Source organism: Fundulus heteroclitus, chromosome 22 (genome assembly GCF_011125445.2).
Source record: "Fundulus heteroclitus isolate FHET01 chromosome 22, MU-UCD_Fhet_4.1, whole genome shotgun sequence".
Lineage (NCBI taxonomy): Eukaryota > Metazoa > Chordata > Actinopteri > Cyprinodontiformes > Fundulidae > Fundulus > Fundulus heteroclitus.
Window position 1 is genome coordinate 27,077,735 of NC_046382.1, and position 18,115 is coordinate 27,095,849.

Genomic DNA, 18,115 nt, shown 5'->3' on the forward strand with positions numbered 1-18,115 from the left:
GGTATGTACATGCCGACTAATAGCAGTGGACGTTTAGATAATATCAAACAATAAAACAAACAGTGCTTCTGGTGATTTAATTCAGCATCCAGCCACACTGCAGTGCTGTTGTGTCTCTGCTTTATTCTGCAACCATGGTTACCTCTGCAAGATTAGACAAAAAGCGAAAACAAACAACAGAAAAAACACCAACAACCCACTGAATAATCACTTCACTTGTAATGTATGAGTTGTCTAGCCTTTAAAAAAAAAATCTGAAATTCACATTTGTATTACATTTGTTTTTCAAGTTGAGACATATAATAAGTAGATTGAAAGAAAACAAAATCATCATGCAAATCCGTTTAGGATGGTATTCACAGCTTAATAACCAGGACTCAAAAGATGATTAATTTCACTTAATAAATACCAAAAAGAAAGGTCTTTGAACAGCTGTGGGAAGTTCTTCTGGGCTTGAGTTTATTTATTCTTCTGGCTCAATCAGGGGATTGCTAGGAAGAAGTATGGAGAAGCCTCCAGTCAATTTGTCTTACTGACATATGATGCTGACAACACTTAAAAAGAAAGTTTGATGAAGAAGAACCTCGGTACATATCCCAAAGAGACAGCAGCTGACCGAAGCCGTGTGCGTGGGCTGAGCTGCGCTGACAGGAGATACGTCTTCTCTATCTCCGTGTCCCTCGCAGCGCAGGAGATGAACAAATCTGCAGCCTTTTGTCCGCCGAGTCCTTGGGGGCAAACCTAGAACACACTGCGGGTCCCTTTGCATTGCTGCAAACTTGGGAGATGGTGCATAAACTGCTGGCATTGCTGGCGAGTCAGTCCAGAATAAATAAAAAGGGCTTTAAGCACAACAAATATATAAAAAAGAAGAAAAATGTAGTGCAAATGTAAAATAACCACCAACCTTCACTATAATATCAGTTCAAAGACAGGATTTTGTAAGTGTGCCAAGGAATCTTTTACAGCAAATAAACTTTGATCTCATGACTAACTGAAACACAAACAGGAAACTTTTCCATTTGTTTTTTTTTTCTGTTTTTTTCCTACTCCTTAGTTAATGTCATTTCCCCATATTTTTCACAATGATTAAAAAAAATTACATATTGCTTTCAGTACAAACCAGAAAGTACAAGAAATGCACAAACCAACAAATATGAAATTTACAGCTGGTGTAACCATATGAGGATTAAATGTAGCATTTCTGTCGGGGTAAATAACCATTTGAACATTTTAGATCAGTTTGTTTCAGATCCGTGATGTTTCACCGCTTCTAAAATGACTTATTTGTGTCTCCTAAACAAGAGGGACCCCTCAGAATCCCATCTTCTGTGTATACCTATCTACTCTAATCTTCTGTTCTTTTTTTTTCCCTCTCTTGCTATGACATATATAACATTGTGAGCTGCAGAGAGACAGGCTTGATGGAATACACAGATCCGGGCCTGGGAGCCCTCCATCATCTCCTGGATATTGCGAGCTTTCATTGGATGAGAATCTGGTGATAAGATTTACTGATTACAGAGAGCTTAATGAATCTGGTTCCCTCACTGTCTTACTCAGATAAGCCTGTTCGATGCATCTGTAAAAAAAAGTAAACTCCACAAACACAAGTCCCAAGATCAGAAAAAAATGATAGTTTGTATATATATATATATATATATATATATATATATATATATATATATATATATATATATATATATATATATATATATATATATATATCCGTCGTACCGCTTTTTGATGTTTTCATATTTGAACAGATGCAGCTGTAACCAGCTGAGACAAATAACTTTCACTTCTTCCATTATGGATGTACATTATTTACATAAAAAGATCGACGTCCTTGCAAAAATACAAGTATTTCAGTCAAAAAATTGTTCCTTTTCAAGAGGCAAGTATAAATCTGTACAGTCTCCTCGGAGGGATTTAGGCAGCACAGTGTGAACTGGTCCATCCATGCATGGGTAGCAAAAGACTCGAGACCATTCATTGTGACCGCAGCTTCCTAGCTTGCTGGAAGTAACTGCCAGAGAAGATGTATTGCTTTCGAGTCGGTCATAGACTTCCAACATTAAAACACATGGGGCGCTTCATCAGAGAGCTTGATGTCTGTGTGAGATGGCAGGTAGCCTGGCGAGGCAGAAGAAAGGGAAGAGACAGCGGAAAGATTTTTATGTCGGTATTTGCATAAGGGTGTATTTTTGCAGGCAAACACATTCATCTTGGATGGGTCGATTGTTTACTGTAGGTGTGGGAAGGGGTAAATCAGCTGGAACCTCATAGATATTGCTTGATGAAAATGCTTTCACCACTCTGCTGCCTTCCTGATGGACTAATTATTTTATTGGATCAAATAATTCACCTGGATGTTCTCATTACTTTAGCTGGCACTTGATTGTGCCTCACTTACCTGTGTATAGCAATACCTCCATGTGACAAACTCAGGATGGCAGATACATAAATATACGCCGCATAATAAAAGCTGCATCTTGCCAACTTCTATGACAATACGGGGGGGTTAAAAGAAGCATCAGCACTTAAATTAAGTGAATCCCTCCTTGCCGTACGTGAGCTTGAGCTTTTGGCCGCATTTCCTCACTATTATGAAGGCTTATGCGGCACTATAAAGTTATAAAAAAAAACTGCATAAAACACTGCACCATTCTGCATCAGATTTTGGCTTTTTCTGCTGAGGATGTAAGATTCAGCCATTAAAGGTTAACCTGATTCGGAGACACCAAGTGAGCAATAGTTGCTAAAAGATTTTTTATTTTTATTTTTTTAAAACGCTTAATTTAGTCTAGTTTGACCCAGAGATTTATCCCAAACAACAATCAATAATGTTTGCAGGTGAATTGCTTAATATACTTGAAAAGTTAATTAACGATAGCAATTCTGTTCAACAGGGTCATAAATGATCATTATACTCAGAGTGATATATTTAAAGTGTTTTTTTTTTTGTTGTTGTTTTGTTGAATGTTTTTGTCAACTCTGTAGATTGCTTACAGCTAATAAAGACCCAAAAATCCGTTTGACGGAATATTTGAGAGTCACTCATTTTCCTCTTGACAATATTCCAGAGATCATTTACGAGGTTTAGGTTGCAAGGATTTGCCAGCAAATCAAGCACTGCATGGTCGTTAACCAGGTATTGGTACTTTTTCAGTGCTGCTGGAAAATGAAAGCAGCATCTCCACAAAGCTTGGCACCAGAAGGGAGCATAAGTTTGGACTTTCTAAAACACAAAGGACCCATACCAGCAGATGGCATTGTTTCCCAAATCATCATTGACTGTGGAAACATCACGATGGACCTCGACCAACTTGGATCCTCTGCCTGTCTGCTGTGGGCCGAGGCTCTGGGACGCTGGTTTCCAAACGTAATGTGAAACTGAAATTACTCTTTGTGCTCTACTTTTAACGTGAAAGAGAACATCAGATCGTGGAGCAGTCCAGTCCTTTTTTTCTCTGTAGCTCAAGTCCAACACGTCTGATCTTTGTTTCTAGGAATGCAACACTTTTGTGGCTAACCAGCCTCATGCAGGGTGTCTGCTAGAGTCAGCAGTCTTGTGAATGTGAATACATAACATTTCAGCATGAAGAATTCCCCTTTAATTGGTTAATAAATGCTTGACATATATCACTATGTATGTAATCTATAGCATATGAGTTTCATATATCATCTATTTTTGCAACTATCAGACCCTTCATTGATGTATTCTCTCCAGTTAACGGATTTATTGTCCTCATCCTAGGATGACAGCAGTCAGTGACAGCAAAGTTCTACAAGCCTTTAGAAATAACAAGGTCTTTTTATATGATCAGCTTTTTTGTTTTTTTGTTTTGACTACCAGCGCTTTGTATAGTGGCTCTCAAAAGGATAAACACTTCTGTTAACGTTCCAGGTGACAAATCACTTCCAGGCTTTTTACAAAGTTTAATGTGACATTTATCCTGAAAACAAATACATTATATTTTGAATAAATGGTAGAAAAATAAAACAAATGTGCAATAATCTGCTTGCATAAATGAGCCCACCCATAACTAATATTTTCTGGAAGCACCTTCTGATTCAGTTTCACCATCTTGTCATCTTGAGTTCATACCTGCAATAAACTAAAGTGAGTCCGGAAATTGTTCTCATCTGCATCTTTCAGCAAAAGCTTAGTTTGCAAAGAAATCACAAAAGAATAAACATTATCTCAAATTGTGAAAGTATCAGCCAGGAAAAGATTACAGAAAAACTCTGCATGTATTTCCAAAACTGATGAAAGACGCAAGAAATATAAATAAAAACTGGTTGGGGAGGCTGATAAGAGTCAGTAACACTGAGAGAGCTGCAGCAATTTCCATCCGTACTGGTTATGTTCTGCAGGTCAATCCTCTGTATTCTATAGAAAAAAAAAATCCAGACATGGCTAAAAGGTCCCAAAAGCTTGTGGGAGAATATATTATCGTCATCATCCTCAGGATGAAACATGGTGGTGGCAGTATCATGCTCTGCATTTACTTTTCCTCAGAAGGAACTCGGGTTTTTGTTAAGGTGTGTGAAACGGAGCAGATCCGTATCCCGGTCAACTTTCAGTGTATGACAGAGAACAGAAGATGAAGACGGGTTTCATTTCTAGAATCACAGTGAGTCCAAATAAATTAAAAATGCCTACAAAAGCCAAATCAAGGTTTTGGATGACTCAGGCAGAGCCCAGAACCATATCTAACAGAAAATCTGTACGATGACCTGAAGTTAACAGCCTTCACAATCTGGAGGTACAGTGGGAAACTATCTAGTCTAGCTTTGACTTGCTGACAGACTCAAACTGAAGAAGACTGAAACTTAAAATGAAAGCAATAGGTCTGTTGATAATTTTAACGGTATGCACACTTGTGCAACCAGGTTATTGCAGCTATTTTATCTTGTATATATATATATATTTTTAAAAAACAGTTTTTTTTATTATTAAAATTGTATAGAACATAGTTTATCATATTTTTTAAAAAAAAAGAAAAATATATATTTTTTAAAAACAGCTGTGACAGGGGTGTATAAACTTCTGAGAATCGCCCCATATTAATCAACAAAATACATACGAAAAAAAGTCTAAAAATTAATGCATTTATTTTATACGTATATAAATGCCTGTATAGTAAATAACAATTAAAGCTAAAATAATAATATTTGAATGCAGTTTGGAGTGTAAAAAGGGTCACACAAATGAATTAAAATACGTGTTTTAATTTGTCACGATTATAGTTTAAAATGCAATCAAAAGAGAGGTAGGTGTAATGTACGGAGACTTTGTGTTCCCTTTTCGAGAAAAGGCTAAACGCTACAAATGAACATCCATTCACCCTCATGATTACAAACAGATAATCATAACATTTTAATTCCAAGTACACCCACATTAATAGTATTTTTGGAAACTGGTGAAAGAGCTCTACACTAGTACAACATGTGCAAAAAGGAAAAACAACTTCTAAAAATAGGGAATGGGAGCATTGATACCTCTGCTTTTTGAGTCCAGTTGTACATCCACATGATCCAGAGAGGTCAGCTCATCCCCCTCGGGGTTTGGGACAGCGATGGAGGTCACCGCAGGGATGACCTCTTGTTCTTTGTCAGGCTGCTCTGTGGTGTACGTGTTCATGCCTGGGATCTTTCTGCGGGTCGTGCAGACGGGGGAGAGGTTTAGAGAAGAAAAAGAGAACCATTAATGGAAATCTGCCATCAGGTCTGTTCCCACTAATGCTTTCACAAGGCATAATGTGTCACACACTATTTTTAACAGCTAAAGATGGCGGAGGATTGTTTGATAGCTGGAAACTAGGGCGTTTTGCATTCCACTGGGCAACGCTCTCTCTCTCTCTTTCATGTTGTTCACCTCAGTTTTCAATCAATTTTTCATCCCCTCTGATGCATCCCCAGTTCTGCCTAAAACTAACTTCTTGCGTTTCTAATTTCGGATTTCTCCCTCGTGAGCGTGTGCTGCAGCTGGTGCTGTGACATTTGGGGGGGGGAGCTTAGGAAATTCAAAGTTGATTTCCTAATGTAGCAATTACAATCCTGAAAGTTGAAGTTAAATAATGTTTTACTTTATAATGAGCAACATCGCAGCGGAGCTAGACCGTTCCCCCGTGAACGGCATGGGATTTCTTGCAAGCAGAGGATACTATTTACTGTATGTCCCTCACTGTATAATATATGTTGTCTCAGGACTTATCTCCTCAACCTTTCCTGCCATTCTGCGGAGTATGCCTCACCTTGAATGGCTGTGTTTAGCATTTCCGAAAGGTCAACCCTCACATTGTCAGATAGATGAATATTGATAACTGCAGGACTCTGACACCCATTCAGCACTCTGGGAGAATTGATTAGACTGTCATTCCCTGTAATATTCTGCAGATTGAGACAGAGGGGAATTGTCTTATTCCTCCAGCCATTATAATGCCATAACTTGGAGATATGTGGAGTCTGAATACATGTTGAAAGTTTTTCAGGGAGTTCAGGGAGGTAAGCAGCACCTTTGCAGATAATGAAGGAAACTTTAAATTGTGCTGTGAAAACAGGAAGGAGGCAAAATATGATTTTATCATAAATAACTCTCCCCCCCCCCCCCCCCCCGATGTTTTAAAACCACGTGGAATAAGTTTTTTTGCATTTCGTCAAACGTACGTCTCCCCTTGATACAACTGTGTAGTTTATATACCGTATATCTGATATACTGTACCTTTTGAATTTATATATCATAAAGATAGCCAATCCCATCAGCACCACTGACACGAGCATGATGACTGCAGTGCCGCTGTGCCCACTGTCACTGCTGTCCACAAGAGGAGCTTTAAAGAGAATGAGTGAGAACATTTGTCATATGAGCTAGAATTATATGACTATGATATAACATATGAACATGAGTGTAAGATTACATTTCAATGTTATTACAATTATTTCAACCACCAAAAATTAACACTTGCCTGTCTGTCTCTGTCTGTCTATTTAAATAGTTATTTGAGCAACTGATGCGTTGCAAGAGTATTTTCAGAAATGAGCACAAATGTGGGAGAGCACCCAGTTCTCAGTCCCTTCCTAGTTTTTCAGCTTAACAAAACCGAACAACATCAGCAGACCAATGTGCAGCCTTGCAGCCACCATCAACTAGCTTTGTGCAGCTTTGTTTCACACAAAAGCGCCGTTACATTTGCGGCTGCTTGCACCTCGGCTAAGATGGTGTGATGCCGGCGTACTTTGATGCATCTATATGCTTAAGCTGCTAGCTACACATAGCTATACAAGTTCAGATAGGAGTTCAGGTGAGGTTTGTATTTGAAAAAGTGAGACATCACTACTACTTTTTTTAAGAGACAAGCAGAAGAGCTGAACAAGCTGCACAGTGAATTATTTGGGTTTTAATTGTGCATTATCTGACTTGTACCATTTTTAAACTGCATGTCTTCATTTGCTCTCTAATGCTTTCAGCCCTCCTCATATACCTACATATGCCTTCTGAACACTGTTAACCATTTGTCATTGTAGCATACATTCCAATTAAATTTGTCCTCTACACTTAACCCACCCTTCAGGGTGCAGTGGGCTGCCACTGTGCATCACCTGGGGAGCATTCTAGGTTTAAGGGTCTTGCTCAGGGGCTGAGAGTGGCAGCCTGTGGGATTGCTCTAACCACTGGGCCACGACTCCCCGTCACACGGAAAACACGTATGGACAACATCACTCAGGAGGATTGAGATGCAACTGATGTGACTTGCTGATCACCAGAAATAGAAAGTCTGGTGATGCTGTGAGAAGAGCAACAAGATCTCTCCCTATAACGCTGAAATTATCCCACAGATGTTTTTTGGACATGAGGAAACTTCACTCATCAAGCTGATGTAGAGAAGACCAAGAGTTACACAGAGAAAGACGATATTGTAACCGAATCAAAGGATCCTAACTCAAATATGGAGCTGCAGAGCAGAGCCGGGCCAACAGAAGCCCGATGAGACAGGACCTTTTGTTAGATAGTCCCACGTAAGGCTGCAAGCATCTGTCAACTCTGAGAGAACTGCCCAGAGTAACAAATGTTTATTTAGAGTGCAGGCACTCTTTATTGGAGTGAGATTTATCTTGGCAAAACGAGAGAGTGAAAAAACAAAACAAAAGAAAAGCTATAGTCTCACACTGGAAGAGGGAAAGTTGGCCATCCTTTAGCTAGTTAGCTGGCAGCTCTAGAAACAGTGATAAACATCAAACTAGATAAGCAGATCCTTAGTATATAAAGTTTTTCTTAGACTTTGGCTAATTTTGCTATTTATTTACAGTTTAGTAGCGATCCATTTTAGATGAATTCTTTGTTTGTTTAGCAAAAAGACCCTGTGTCTACATGCAAGACTCAATTAAGCAAAAGAAAATCTTTTTCAGCCACAACTCGTAAATAAATGAAAATAAGACACAACTTCTTTTCATTTATTTATCTGAATCCATAACAACTGCATAATATCAAACATATTAATTATTCTTTCAAGTCTACTAATTTGATAACAGTTATTACCAGAAATTGCGTGACGCAGTAGAAAATCAACAGAAAGCATCGTTTGAGTTAGATTTCCCCCCCCCCTGTTTCTCAAAGACATGACTTTCAAATTCTTTTCATCTGCTGAAAATAGCTTCTTTTTTTTTTCCAAGCTTGACAGCTCTTTTGACTTCCACTTGTCCATTTCGTTTTATCAAACACAGCCTGCACAATATGCTGTCATAGTCAGGTTAAAAGGACTGAACTGGAAATGAGTGAAACAGCAGTCCAAAGGCAAATGCTGAAAGACCTTGAGAAAGCCATGATAACTATTAGCTAAGACCTCTCTGAAGGTTTTGGTACTTTGAAGGAAAAAAGGCAAAAAAAAAAAAAAAAAAAAAAAAGAGGGAGCAGGTGGATTAGGGAGGGCACACTGGGACAGACTTACCCGGAGACAGCCGCGTGGCGTACACGTTGACCTGCAGGCCGGGTTTGACTGTGAACTCGATCAGATCTTGGTTCAGAGCTCTCAGCAGAACTTGAGAAAGCTACAAGGAGAAGCGAGGCAGGAGCAGAGAGGACTACGTTAGCGCCATCCGTCCGACAATAATCCACACTCATCAATATTTCACCCACATTCATCTTCACCAACAGCATGAATTATGGAATAGGGATTTCTGTTTCCTTCTAAGCAGGGGCAAATCTTTAGGTGACACGTGCAAAACCGGACCAGCCACCCCGAAAAACCCAACAGGCTTTAAGGACTTCCCGCGAAAAAGGCCGTCCGGCTTGTAGCGATGCGGTGACATTTAAGGAAATATCAATCTTTCCGCCACGACTCCCACGCGGGGAATCGTTCGTCTATATACCTTCGTCAACGCAAGTATTCTAAAGAGAATGGGAATTACCCAATTAAAAGTTCAACGAGGCGGCGTTATAGGAAATCAAACTATGTACTAATATCATAAAATAGCTGTTTTAATTTCTTCTCCCCGAAGTGCCAAAAGTTCCTCAGCTTTTCACACCTTGATGAAACAGTCGTTTAACAGGGGACCAAAATGCCTTCCCAATGCATATTTGAGTCCTTAGCCATGCCTCACTAATTCCATCTCACTCTTTCTCAAATCTTTCCACTGGTTAAAATTAGACTGCTCTACACAGCATGAATAATTACTTTTTGTTCTAGTGGCATATCAGGGTCAGTAAATCTATTACACATTTTAATAAGCCCGCGCCACGCATACACATTCGCCGCGCACATGTGTGGGCACTCGCTCGCTTAATGCCTCTACGCTGAAAAGTCGTTCACTGGAGATGAGAGAACAGTGAACTGAAGATTTATTACCCTATTGTCTGTGAGGTTCTGCCAGGTAATCAGACAGGCTTTAGATAAATACATCTCTTTAATTCCCAGTCCCAGCAGCCTGCCCCCGTTTGTCTCCCTTCTCGATGGTGCCAATTATATGATGCATCAATGTAATTAAATACCTATTAACTTAGTTCAAGACTGACTGTGAGCCAGCAAAATCATGTTTACTCCCAATAAATAAATGAGCTTGCCTGTGCCGTGCTTTAAAGAAACACGCTGTATTATTTTGGTGACGTGTTTGAAACCTTTGGAGAGAGAGAAAAAAAAAAAAGAAAGAAAGAAAATAACCAACTTCTGACAGTCTGACTTTTTCATGTGAATATAGTAACAAAATTGATGTGGAATAGTTCAAAGTAATATCTCGACTAATATTGCTTTAAGGCTGCTGCAGTTGAAAAACACATCAGGGTGTCTAATGACATGTTTTTGCTTTGTGGGTGTCATTTGAGGGCCAGGTGATTTTATAAAGGATGGCATTGCCCTCTAGTGTCGACTTAAAGCACTTCGCTTGGGATACATGCGAGATGGAAAAAAACTGTGAAATATTTGGCATTTTGGAACAAAAATACACAAAAACAAATCTATTTCTGTGACAGCTAGAGGATTGATGATAACCCCAGAAACATTAGGTAAATAAGAGTCGAGCTCAGGAGCGTCCTGAGATCAGATGGATGCTCCTGTGTGCAGAGAACAATGAGCCTATCGAAAAACACATTTCTCTTGTTCCCCGTGCGAAACGCTTGATGGACCACAACACAGAATGTTTGCATATTTTAGCCCAATTACTGCAAAAATAGTCCAGTCCTCATTACTGCTGACCTTTTCTGATGCGTTACGTGACAGATTTTTTTTTTTTTCTTCTTCCTGCCCGGTGGCATCCATTTCTATTACTCTGGTATAAAAAAAAAAAAAAAACACAATTGCTGGAAGTTGAAGCTTGGTTGCTTCAGGTGATCGATCACACTGAGTATCCCACCTGCATTTATATTTGTCAATGTTAACCTTACAATTGCGTGGCAATAGCTAGCAGATGTTCCAGCACAAGACGCACTAAACGCAATGATTATATTACTGTGAAAATATGTGCATTGATCATTGATATATAGCAGCAGCAAAGACACATTGACTTTCAAAAAGCCAGGCTGAAATGCAGGCAATTTAGGATTGGATTAAATGTAGGAATATCATCATTGACATCATCATTATTATCCATCCATTGTCTATACCAACTTATCCATGCATAATCATGGGGGTGCCTATCTCCAGCAGTATTATTATTGATATTATTATGAAAGTATGTTTGTTTCATGGTTAGGTATGTTTTATAACTACAGTAGCACAGTTAGGAAGTAAGTGTTTGCTCCTGACGACAGGGCAGACAGAAACTACTGTTCACATGCCTGGGATTAGCCACAGTTCTAAAAACACTAAAAGGTAAATTAAAATGAACATTATGTGATTGCGAAAACAATGCGGTGCCAAACATTTGTAGCTGGCCTTTGCGGTGACGTGATTGTGACACACATCAGCCTCTGTGGTGAAAGGAAAAAGGTATTGCAGCAGGAACCCCTGCCAAAATGTTCTTTCCCAGCAGGACAGAGCATGGCACCACACTGAAAAGCCTCTTCCAGGAATGTCACCAAGAATATAGCAACGAGCCAAAGGTGCCGACTTGCTTTTCAACTCACATCTGATCAAGTGTCGTCTGTGCACTGAACAAATCCGATGCAGAATGTCCCACAGTAGCAGAAGAATATTCTGTGTCAAAGTACATCTCCAGAGATAAGTGTGTGTCCGTCTGTATCTATCTATCTATCTATCTATCTATCTATCTATCTATGTGTATATATATATATATATATATATATATATATATATATATATATATATATATATATATATATATATATATATATATATATATATATATATATATATAGATATAGATATAGATATATAGATATAGAAATGTAGATACATCTATCTCTATATATCTATATATCTATATATATCTATAGATAGGTGGGGGGGGGGTATCCATATCCTGATGTGAAAAAAACAGCTCCACCCCTGATTTAATTCTGACTGTTTTTATTTTAGAGTTTGATTCCCAGTTTATCGTGATTTTTTTTGGTGTGAAGTGTAATTTCACAAGCCCCACACAAGTCTAAAAACTGTCTGATGGTGCAAAAGAAATCAGTTAATAGAATTTAAGAGACAATGTGAAGAAGGCGAAACGATCTGAAAAAGTAACACATAATTCTCAAAGGAAATGAAACAACAGATGAGAAGTAGATATCTGTTTTATCTTGGAAAGGGTTACAAAGACATTTCTTAGGCTTTGGGACTCCAGCAAATCACAGAGAGAGCCATTAGCCACAAATGGAGGAAACATGGTACAGTGGTGAACCTACCCAGGAGAGGCCAGCCGATCAAAATTACATATCAACAAGGAAGTCACAAAATAACCCAGAGCAGCATCTACAATGAAGACCTTTGTTGCCCATGTTAAGGTCAGTGGTCATAATGTAACAATTAAAAAAAAGACATGTTTTTGAGAGTTTCATGATAAAAACCACTGCTGAGGAAAACAAAAACAAGAGTCGGTTACACTTTATTTGAAGGGGTGTACATAAGACTGACATTACACTGTCATAAACATGACAAAACACCTGTCATGAACATAAATGACTCTTTATGAATGTTTAGGACTGTTGTCATAAATTGTCATTCGGTAAATTATGACACTATTAAAGCAAAGTTGACATTGTTTAAAATGTCTTTGTTATGACAAGCCCTTAACTTAACCTAATCCCAAATCAAGCCCTAAACGTAACCTTATCTCTGTTAATGTCAAGTTGTCATAACAAAGACATTTTAAACAATGTCAACTTTGCTTTAATAGTGTCATAATTTACCGAATGACAATTAATGACAACAGTCCTAAACATTCATAAAGAGTCATTTATGTTCATAACAGGTGTTATGTCATGTTTATGACAGTGTAATGTCAGTCTTATGTACACCCCTTCAAATAAAGTGTAACCCAAGAGTCAAGTCCCAAAAGACTTTTTGATGATTCCCAAGACATATGGGAAAACATTCTATAGTCAAACGAGACAAAAGAGGAACTCTTCAGGAGGTCTGCCTCCTGTTACATCCGGAGTAAAACCAACACAGTATGTTTGGGAAAAAGAACCTGATATGATCTGTCAGACGGTGGCAGTGTGATGATCTGGGGTTGACTTCTTGGAACAGCACCTGGAGGGCTTGCTGTAACTAATGGAACCACTGAGCTATATAATACACTGGAGTGCTAATCGTCCGCTGTTAGAACGAGTCACTTTGAAGCCACCAGCCGCCATATTGGTACTCCCTATTTCCCTCCAGTAACTAGGGAAAATGTGCACTACAGCATCGAATAACGAGGATTTTCTCATGTTCAGGGGGGGGGGCTTAAGACTTTTAAATGTCAAATGCCATATACTTTTATGTTATGTTCTAAAAATATCAAGTACTGAGAAAGTCATGTGCTGAAATATTTTGCATTTTATTAATTTAAATATATATATATATATATATATATATATATATATATATATATATATATATATATATATATATATATATATATATATATATATATATATATATATATATATATAACATTTATAAATATATAAATGATATACAAAGACATACATTTACATGTATGTATACATATATATACATATATACATATACACATACTTATATATACATATATATATATTTAATATGAATAACATGTAAAATATTTCAGCACCTAATTTCCTAGTAGTTGATAGTGTTAGTACATCCACTGACTGTAGAATTACCTGTGAAACGTTTTCACTCAGCCAGAAAACTGCTTGTTATTGCAAGCAAATCCTATGGGATTCTGTGAGAGTAGGGAGTAGCAAGATGGCGGCCAGTGACTTCAGTTTTTCAGCAAAATCAGCACTCCAGTGTATATTATAGCTCAGTGAATGGAACCATGAATTCTGCTCTCTAGCAGAAAATCCTGAAGGAAAATATCCAGCCATCAGTTTGTAGCATTAAACTCAACCAAACTACAGATATTGAATGGATCAATGATATGAAGCACACCAGCTTCTAAATAGCTTGCAAAAATGTTTTCAGACTGTACCGAGCTGGGGGGGTAAATGACCTTTTTCCCTTAACAGATAAAAGCTAACAATGAAAATCTGCATGTCTGTCTTGGAGTACCATGTACCAACTTTCTGAATAATCTGCTGAGACGTTACCTGGTCCAGGTGCGCCCACTTTTCATTCATGGCTCCGTTTCTTGACCTCCTCTCTGGTACAATGAACACCTCGGCTGTAGTCGGTAAACCAGCAAGCACCGTGACCAGGAGCTGATCCTCGCTGATCCCTGTGACCTTTAACAACACCAACAAAATGTTGTCAGTAAGCTCTTTAATTGACACAGTTTGAGGTGGAGGTCTGTGCTTCAGACCCAAAAATATGACGGGCGTTAGAGGAGTCATCTTTATTTCTTAAAAAAAGGGCTTTCTGCGTTCTGCTTCATATGTCGTTAGCCTAAAACACCAGAAACTGTCAGGATCCAGTTCCTGGATCAAGTGGAACACAGACGCTCATTCTGACAGTCTTTGGTAAAGGCTGGGGCTTTTAGTGCATTTAGCCCATAACCAGAGGTCTACTGTCAGTTTCCTGGTGTAGAGCGTGGTAAAATCTGACAGGACAGAAGGTCAAAGTGAATGTTTCATACTGAGGGCTACTGTTGGATATATATAGAGCCGAGTATCCAGGTCTTTTACATAACCTGCTGTGCTATGTCTGAAAGAGAAAACCAGACACCACTTCACTGGAGCTAGGGTCACTTTACTTGTGGTTTTTGGGCGTTGATCAGGATTTTATTTCTGCTGTCGACGGGTAATTATGTTGCCTATGCAACATTTGAATGCAGTAATTAACAATCACATTGCTGCTATTCACATTTGCCTACCGCCTTTTTAACCCACCTGAACTATGCAGGTCTTCACAACTCTGCCAATGTCTTCTCTCCACTCAGATACTCCAGGATTCATATCATCCAGATTAGAGGAGAAAACCAAAGGATGAGACCTGAAATAATCTGGAGCACAAGAAAAGAAAAACATTTTTACTTTGTGATTCAGCATCAAAGGAAGAAAAAAGGGAAATTGTTCCATCTGTGACCTTTGATTCAGTGACCTTCTAACTTCATTTTGAAAATCTGCTGTTGATCCCTCTGCATCCAACATTACCACTGCGTAAACTCTGTTTTATTAGGTATGGCTAGACAAGACAGCGAGGAGTTACAGTGATAAAAGACACTGAACTCACATTATTGACTGGAAGGAAATTAACTGCTGCTCAGTAGAGACTCGCTAAACTTGAAACACCACAAGCTTCAATAAAAAATGTCATTAAATGTGTATTTTCCTGTGTTTTTCATGTTGCAGGAAACATTTAGAAGCTAGTCAAACCTGAAAGAAAAGATATGGTTTATATCTGCAATGATTCTGCATCAATTTAAAATACCAACAACTGACAGTATTTTTTTTTTTTACTGTCACTGCCAGAAAAATGAGACCGGAAACTAGAATTAAATGATTGCTGTGGTTTAAAGTAAATTTATTGAATGAATTATAATTGCCAGAAAATAGATCAAATAAACTAATTAAGCCTCTTTTTTTTTTTTTTTTTTTTTTTTTTTTTTTTTTTTTTACAAAAAAAGCTGTAGTGCACCACTGGTTTCTGAATACAGATTAATTTTAAAAGAAAAAGTAAAAAATGAGATTCTATATTAAATTCAGCTTTTGAAAAAAATCTACAATTTCTTTTGCATCGAGATTTTTCTAAATTTAGAATTTGTGGTCCTTTCCTATGTAAACTGCTCATAGTTCTAACTCTAAGGGCACAATGTTTGACATTAGGCAATCATCAACAGTTTTAAATATATATATATATATATATATATATATATATATATATATATATATATATATATATATATATATATATTTTTTTTTTTTTTTTTTTTTTTTTTTTTTTTTGGACCTTTTTCTCAATTAGCTACATCAGTGTTTGTTTCCACCACCAGAGGGCGCCAGTAACACACAGGGAACAAGAGTTTACGCTGTCCTGTGAATTTCCATCATGATGCATCAAATCATTTCATTAGCAATTTAAGTAATATTTCTAGACTTCAGTTAGGGTTATTTCCTAAAAATATATATTTTGCATATTTTTTGCATGTGTGTTATCAGACTGAGACTGAGGCTCTCTGGGATAAGCCGTTCCATGAGTTGAGTTTCCTGTTGCTAAAGTTCCTCCAGTTTACTTGTGATAAAAATAAAAATATGCTATATTAAAACTATATGCCATGACAGCCGTTGCCCTGCAGCAACTGACTTGCATACTGCATATAAACAACTAAACCATCTTAACTACAATTCTTTGGCTGGCTGAGAAGAACTCTCGAGCAAGCTTTATTTTTCTTTACACAACACAAAAATGAGACACACACAAAACACTGCTGGGTTAGTTCCTTTAATCTGAATGTCGTTGGAACATAACGTCAGGTAGTTTAGAAATGTGACCCAGTTCATTTGGTCTGAGGAGAGACTCGACGGAACCTTCACAAACCATAGAGTTTGAGTTTACTTTTATTGTATTTAAGTGTATTTGAGAATTCATGGGAGTGGTCGCCTAGTGACTAGGGCAGGGAGCTAGTGTCCTAGGAAGGCTGCAGTTTTGAATCCTGTCATTCTAAGCCCCCAGAGCCCCCAGAATGCTCCTGGGGGCCGCACGGTGGCAGACCACTGTTCCCTAATGGATGGGTTAAATTCAGAGGAGTTTCATTGGAAAGTATGTTGCAATGACAAACTAAAGAGGATTTTTGATTATTTTTAAATTATGGAGATACAAGCTGTTAAAAGTGCTCAAACTGTTTTCATTATTTAATTAGACTGGGCAACCATGTTTGATAAATTAGAATTTGCATTTTGACGAGACTTGTCAGATTAAAAGTGCCTTTTGCAAATAACCTTTAAGCAGACATTAAATGGACTTTTCATTTCTGTTTCAACTCTTTGTTACTGGTCTGGCTTAATATTCTGATGTTAAATGCCACGTTTTCATTCGCTGTAAGTGGAAAATCATGATTAATCAATCTAGATCACGTGTTTCACTTAGTAAATTGAGTTTCTGAAATAAATAAACTTTTCAATATTATTCAAATTTATTGGATATGACTGCATGATATTTTTTGGAGAAAAAAATTGTATATTCTAATTTTCTATTGATTGTGTGATCTCAGTTTGAGTTTGTTTACGCTTATGAAACATGACAGATTGTAGACGCCAATCAAACCAAAATAACTAAATGACCACCAGGTGGTAAATATTATTTATGGGTGTCATGCAACCACATTTCCTTACAGCAGACTACAAATTGCTTTAAATGGTCAAAGCAGGTATAAAATGTTCTTTGGCGAGTACAATTTGACATATGGTCGGTACGACACAGGTTTTGGCTACCCAGTTGACAGAAGTCTTAATTAGTGCCGTAGCATCGCAGTAATATTCTTTGGATTGAAAACCTAACCGAGTATGAGGAATTAAAACCCAGCACATAGTTAACAGTTTTTGTAGTGAAGGAAAGCTTTCACTGATTTCTTTTCAAATCCAATTTACTACAGGCCTACCAAGTTTGACTTTTAGAAGAGTATTTTAAAGGATGTGTACAGTAAAAACAAAAAATCTTTCTAGTTTAAATAAACAAAGATAATACATTGTCTTACCATAAACGGCCACACTGATTTGGTCCTGATGGACAGTATTACCAGCCAAAGCCTGAACGGTAACAGTGTGACTTCCCTCCTTGGAGAAAGTGAAGGAGATTTCTCCATCCAGGGTCACAAGTGGCTGCAAGACAAAGGGATCTGATACGTAACTCTCCCTCACTTTTCTCGGGCAGAACGGTCTGGAAATGGATTTTTTTTTTTTTTTAAAAAGGGTTTACCTCTGTCTTGTTATCGAGCCACCAGAAATACGTGACCGTCCCCACACTATTTGGGCGAAGGGTTGTTGTGAAATTCACTGCTTTGTTCTTGATGACCACCAAAGGAGCTGAAAGCTGCACCTGCTCGAGCTGACCTTTAGAGGGAAAACACAGGAAGTGTGAAGTCACACCTTTTATTAAAACAGGGCTAA

At 37.9% G+C, this 18,115-nt stretch overlaps 1 protein-coding gene across 1 annotated transcript in view; it reads right to left on the minus strand.

Annotated features, from left to right (window-relative positions):
* Positions 1–1,732: 1,732 nt before the first annotated feature.
* Positions 1,733–18,115, minus strand: part of LOC105927286 (VPS10 domain-containing receptor SorCS1) — an 81,090-nt gene continuing 64,707 nt past the window's right edge. Inside the window, exons 20-27 of the mRNA XM_036126640.1 lie at positions 17,925–18,058; positions 17,704–17,827; positions 14,900–15,012; positions 14,162–14,296; positions 8,955–9,054; positions 6,731–6,839; positions 5,509–5,663; positions 1,733–2,136 (exon numbers count right to left, since the gene is read on the minus strand). Coding sequence (XP_035982533.1) covers positions 2,078–2,136; positions 5,509–5,663; positions 6,731–6,839; positions 8,955–9,054; positions 14,162–14,296; positions 14,900–15,012; positions 17,704–17,827; positions 17,925–18,058 — 929 coding nt within the window. The 3' untranslated portion in view covers positions 1,733–2,077. The remainder of the gene's footprint in view (positions 2,137–5,508; positions 5,664–6,730; positions 6,840–8,954; positions 9,055–14,161; positions 14,297–14,899; positions 15,013–17,703; positions 17,828–17,924; positions 18,059–18,115) is intronic.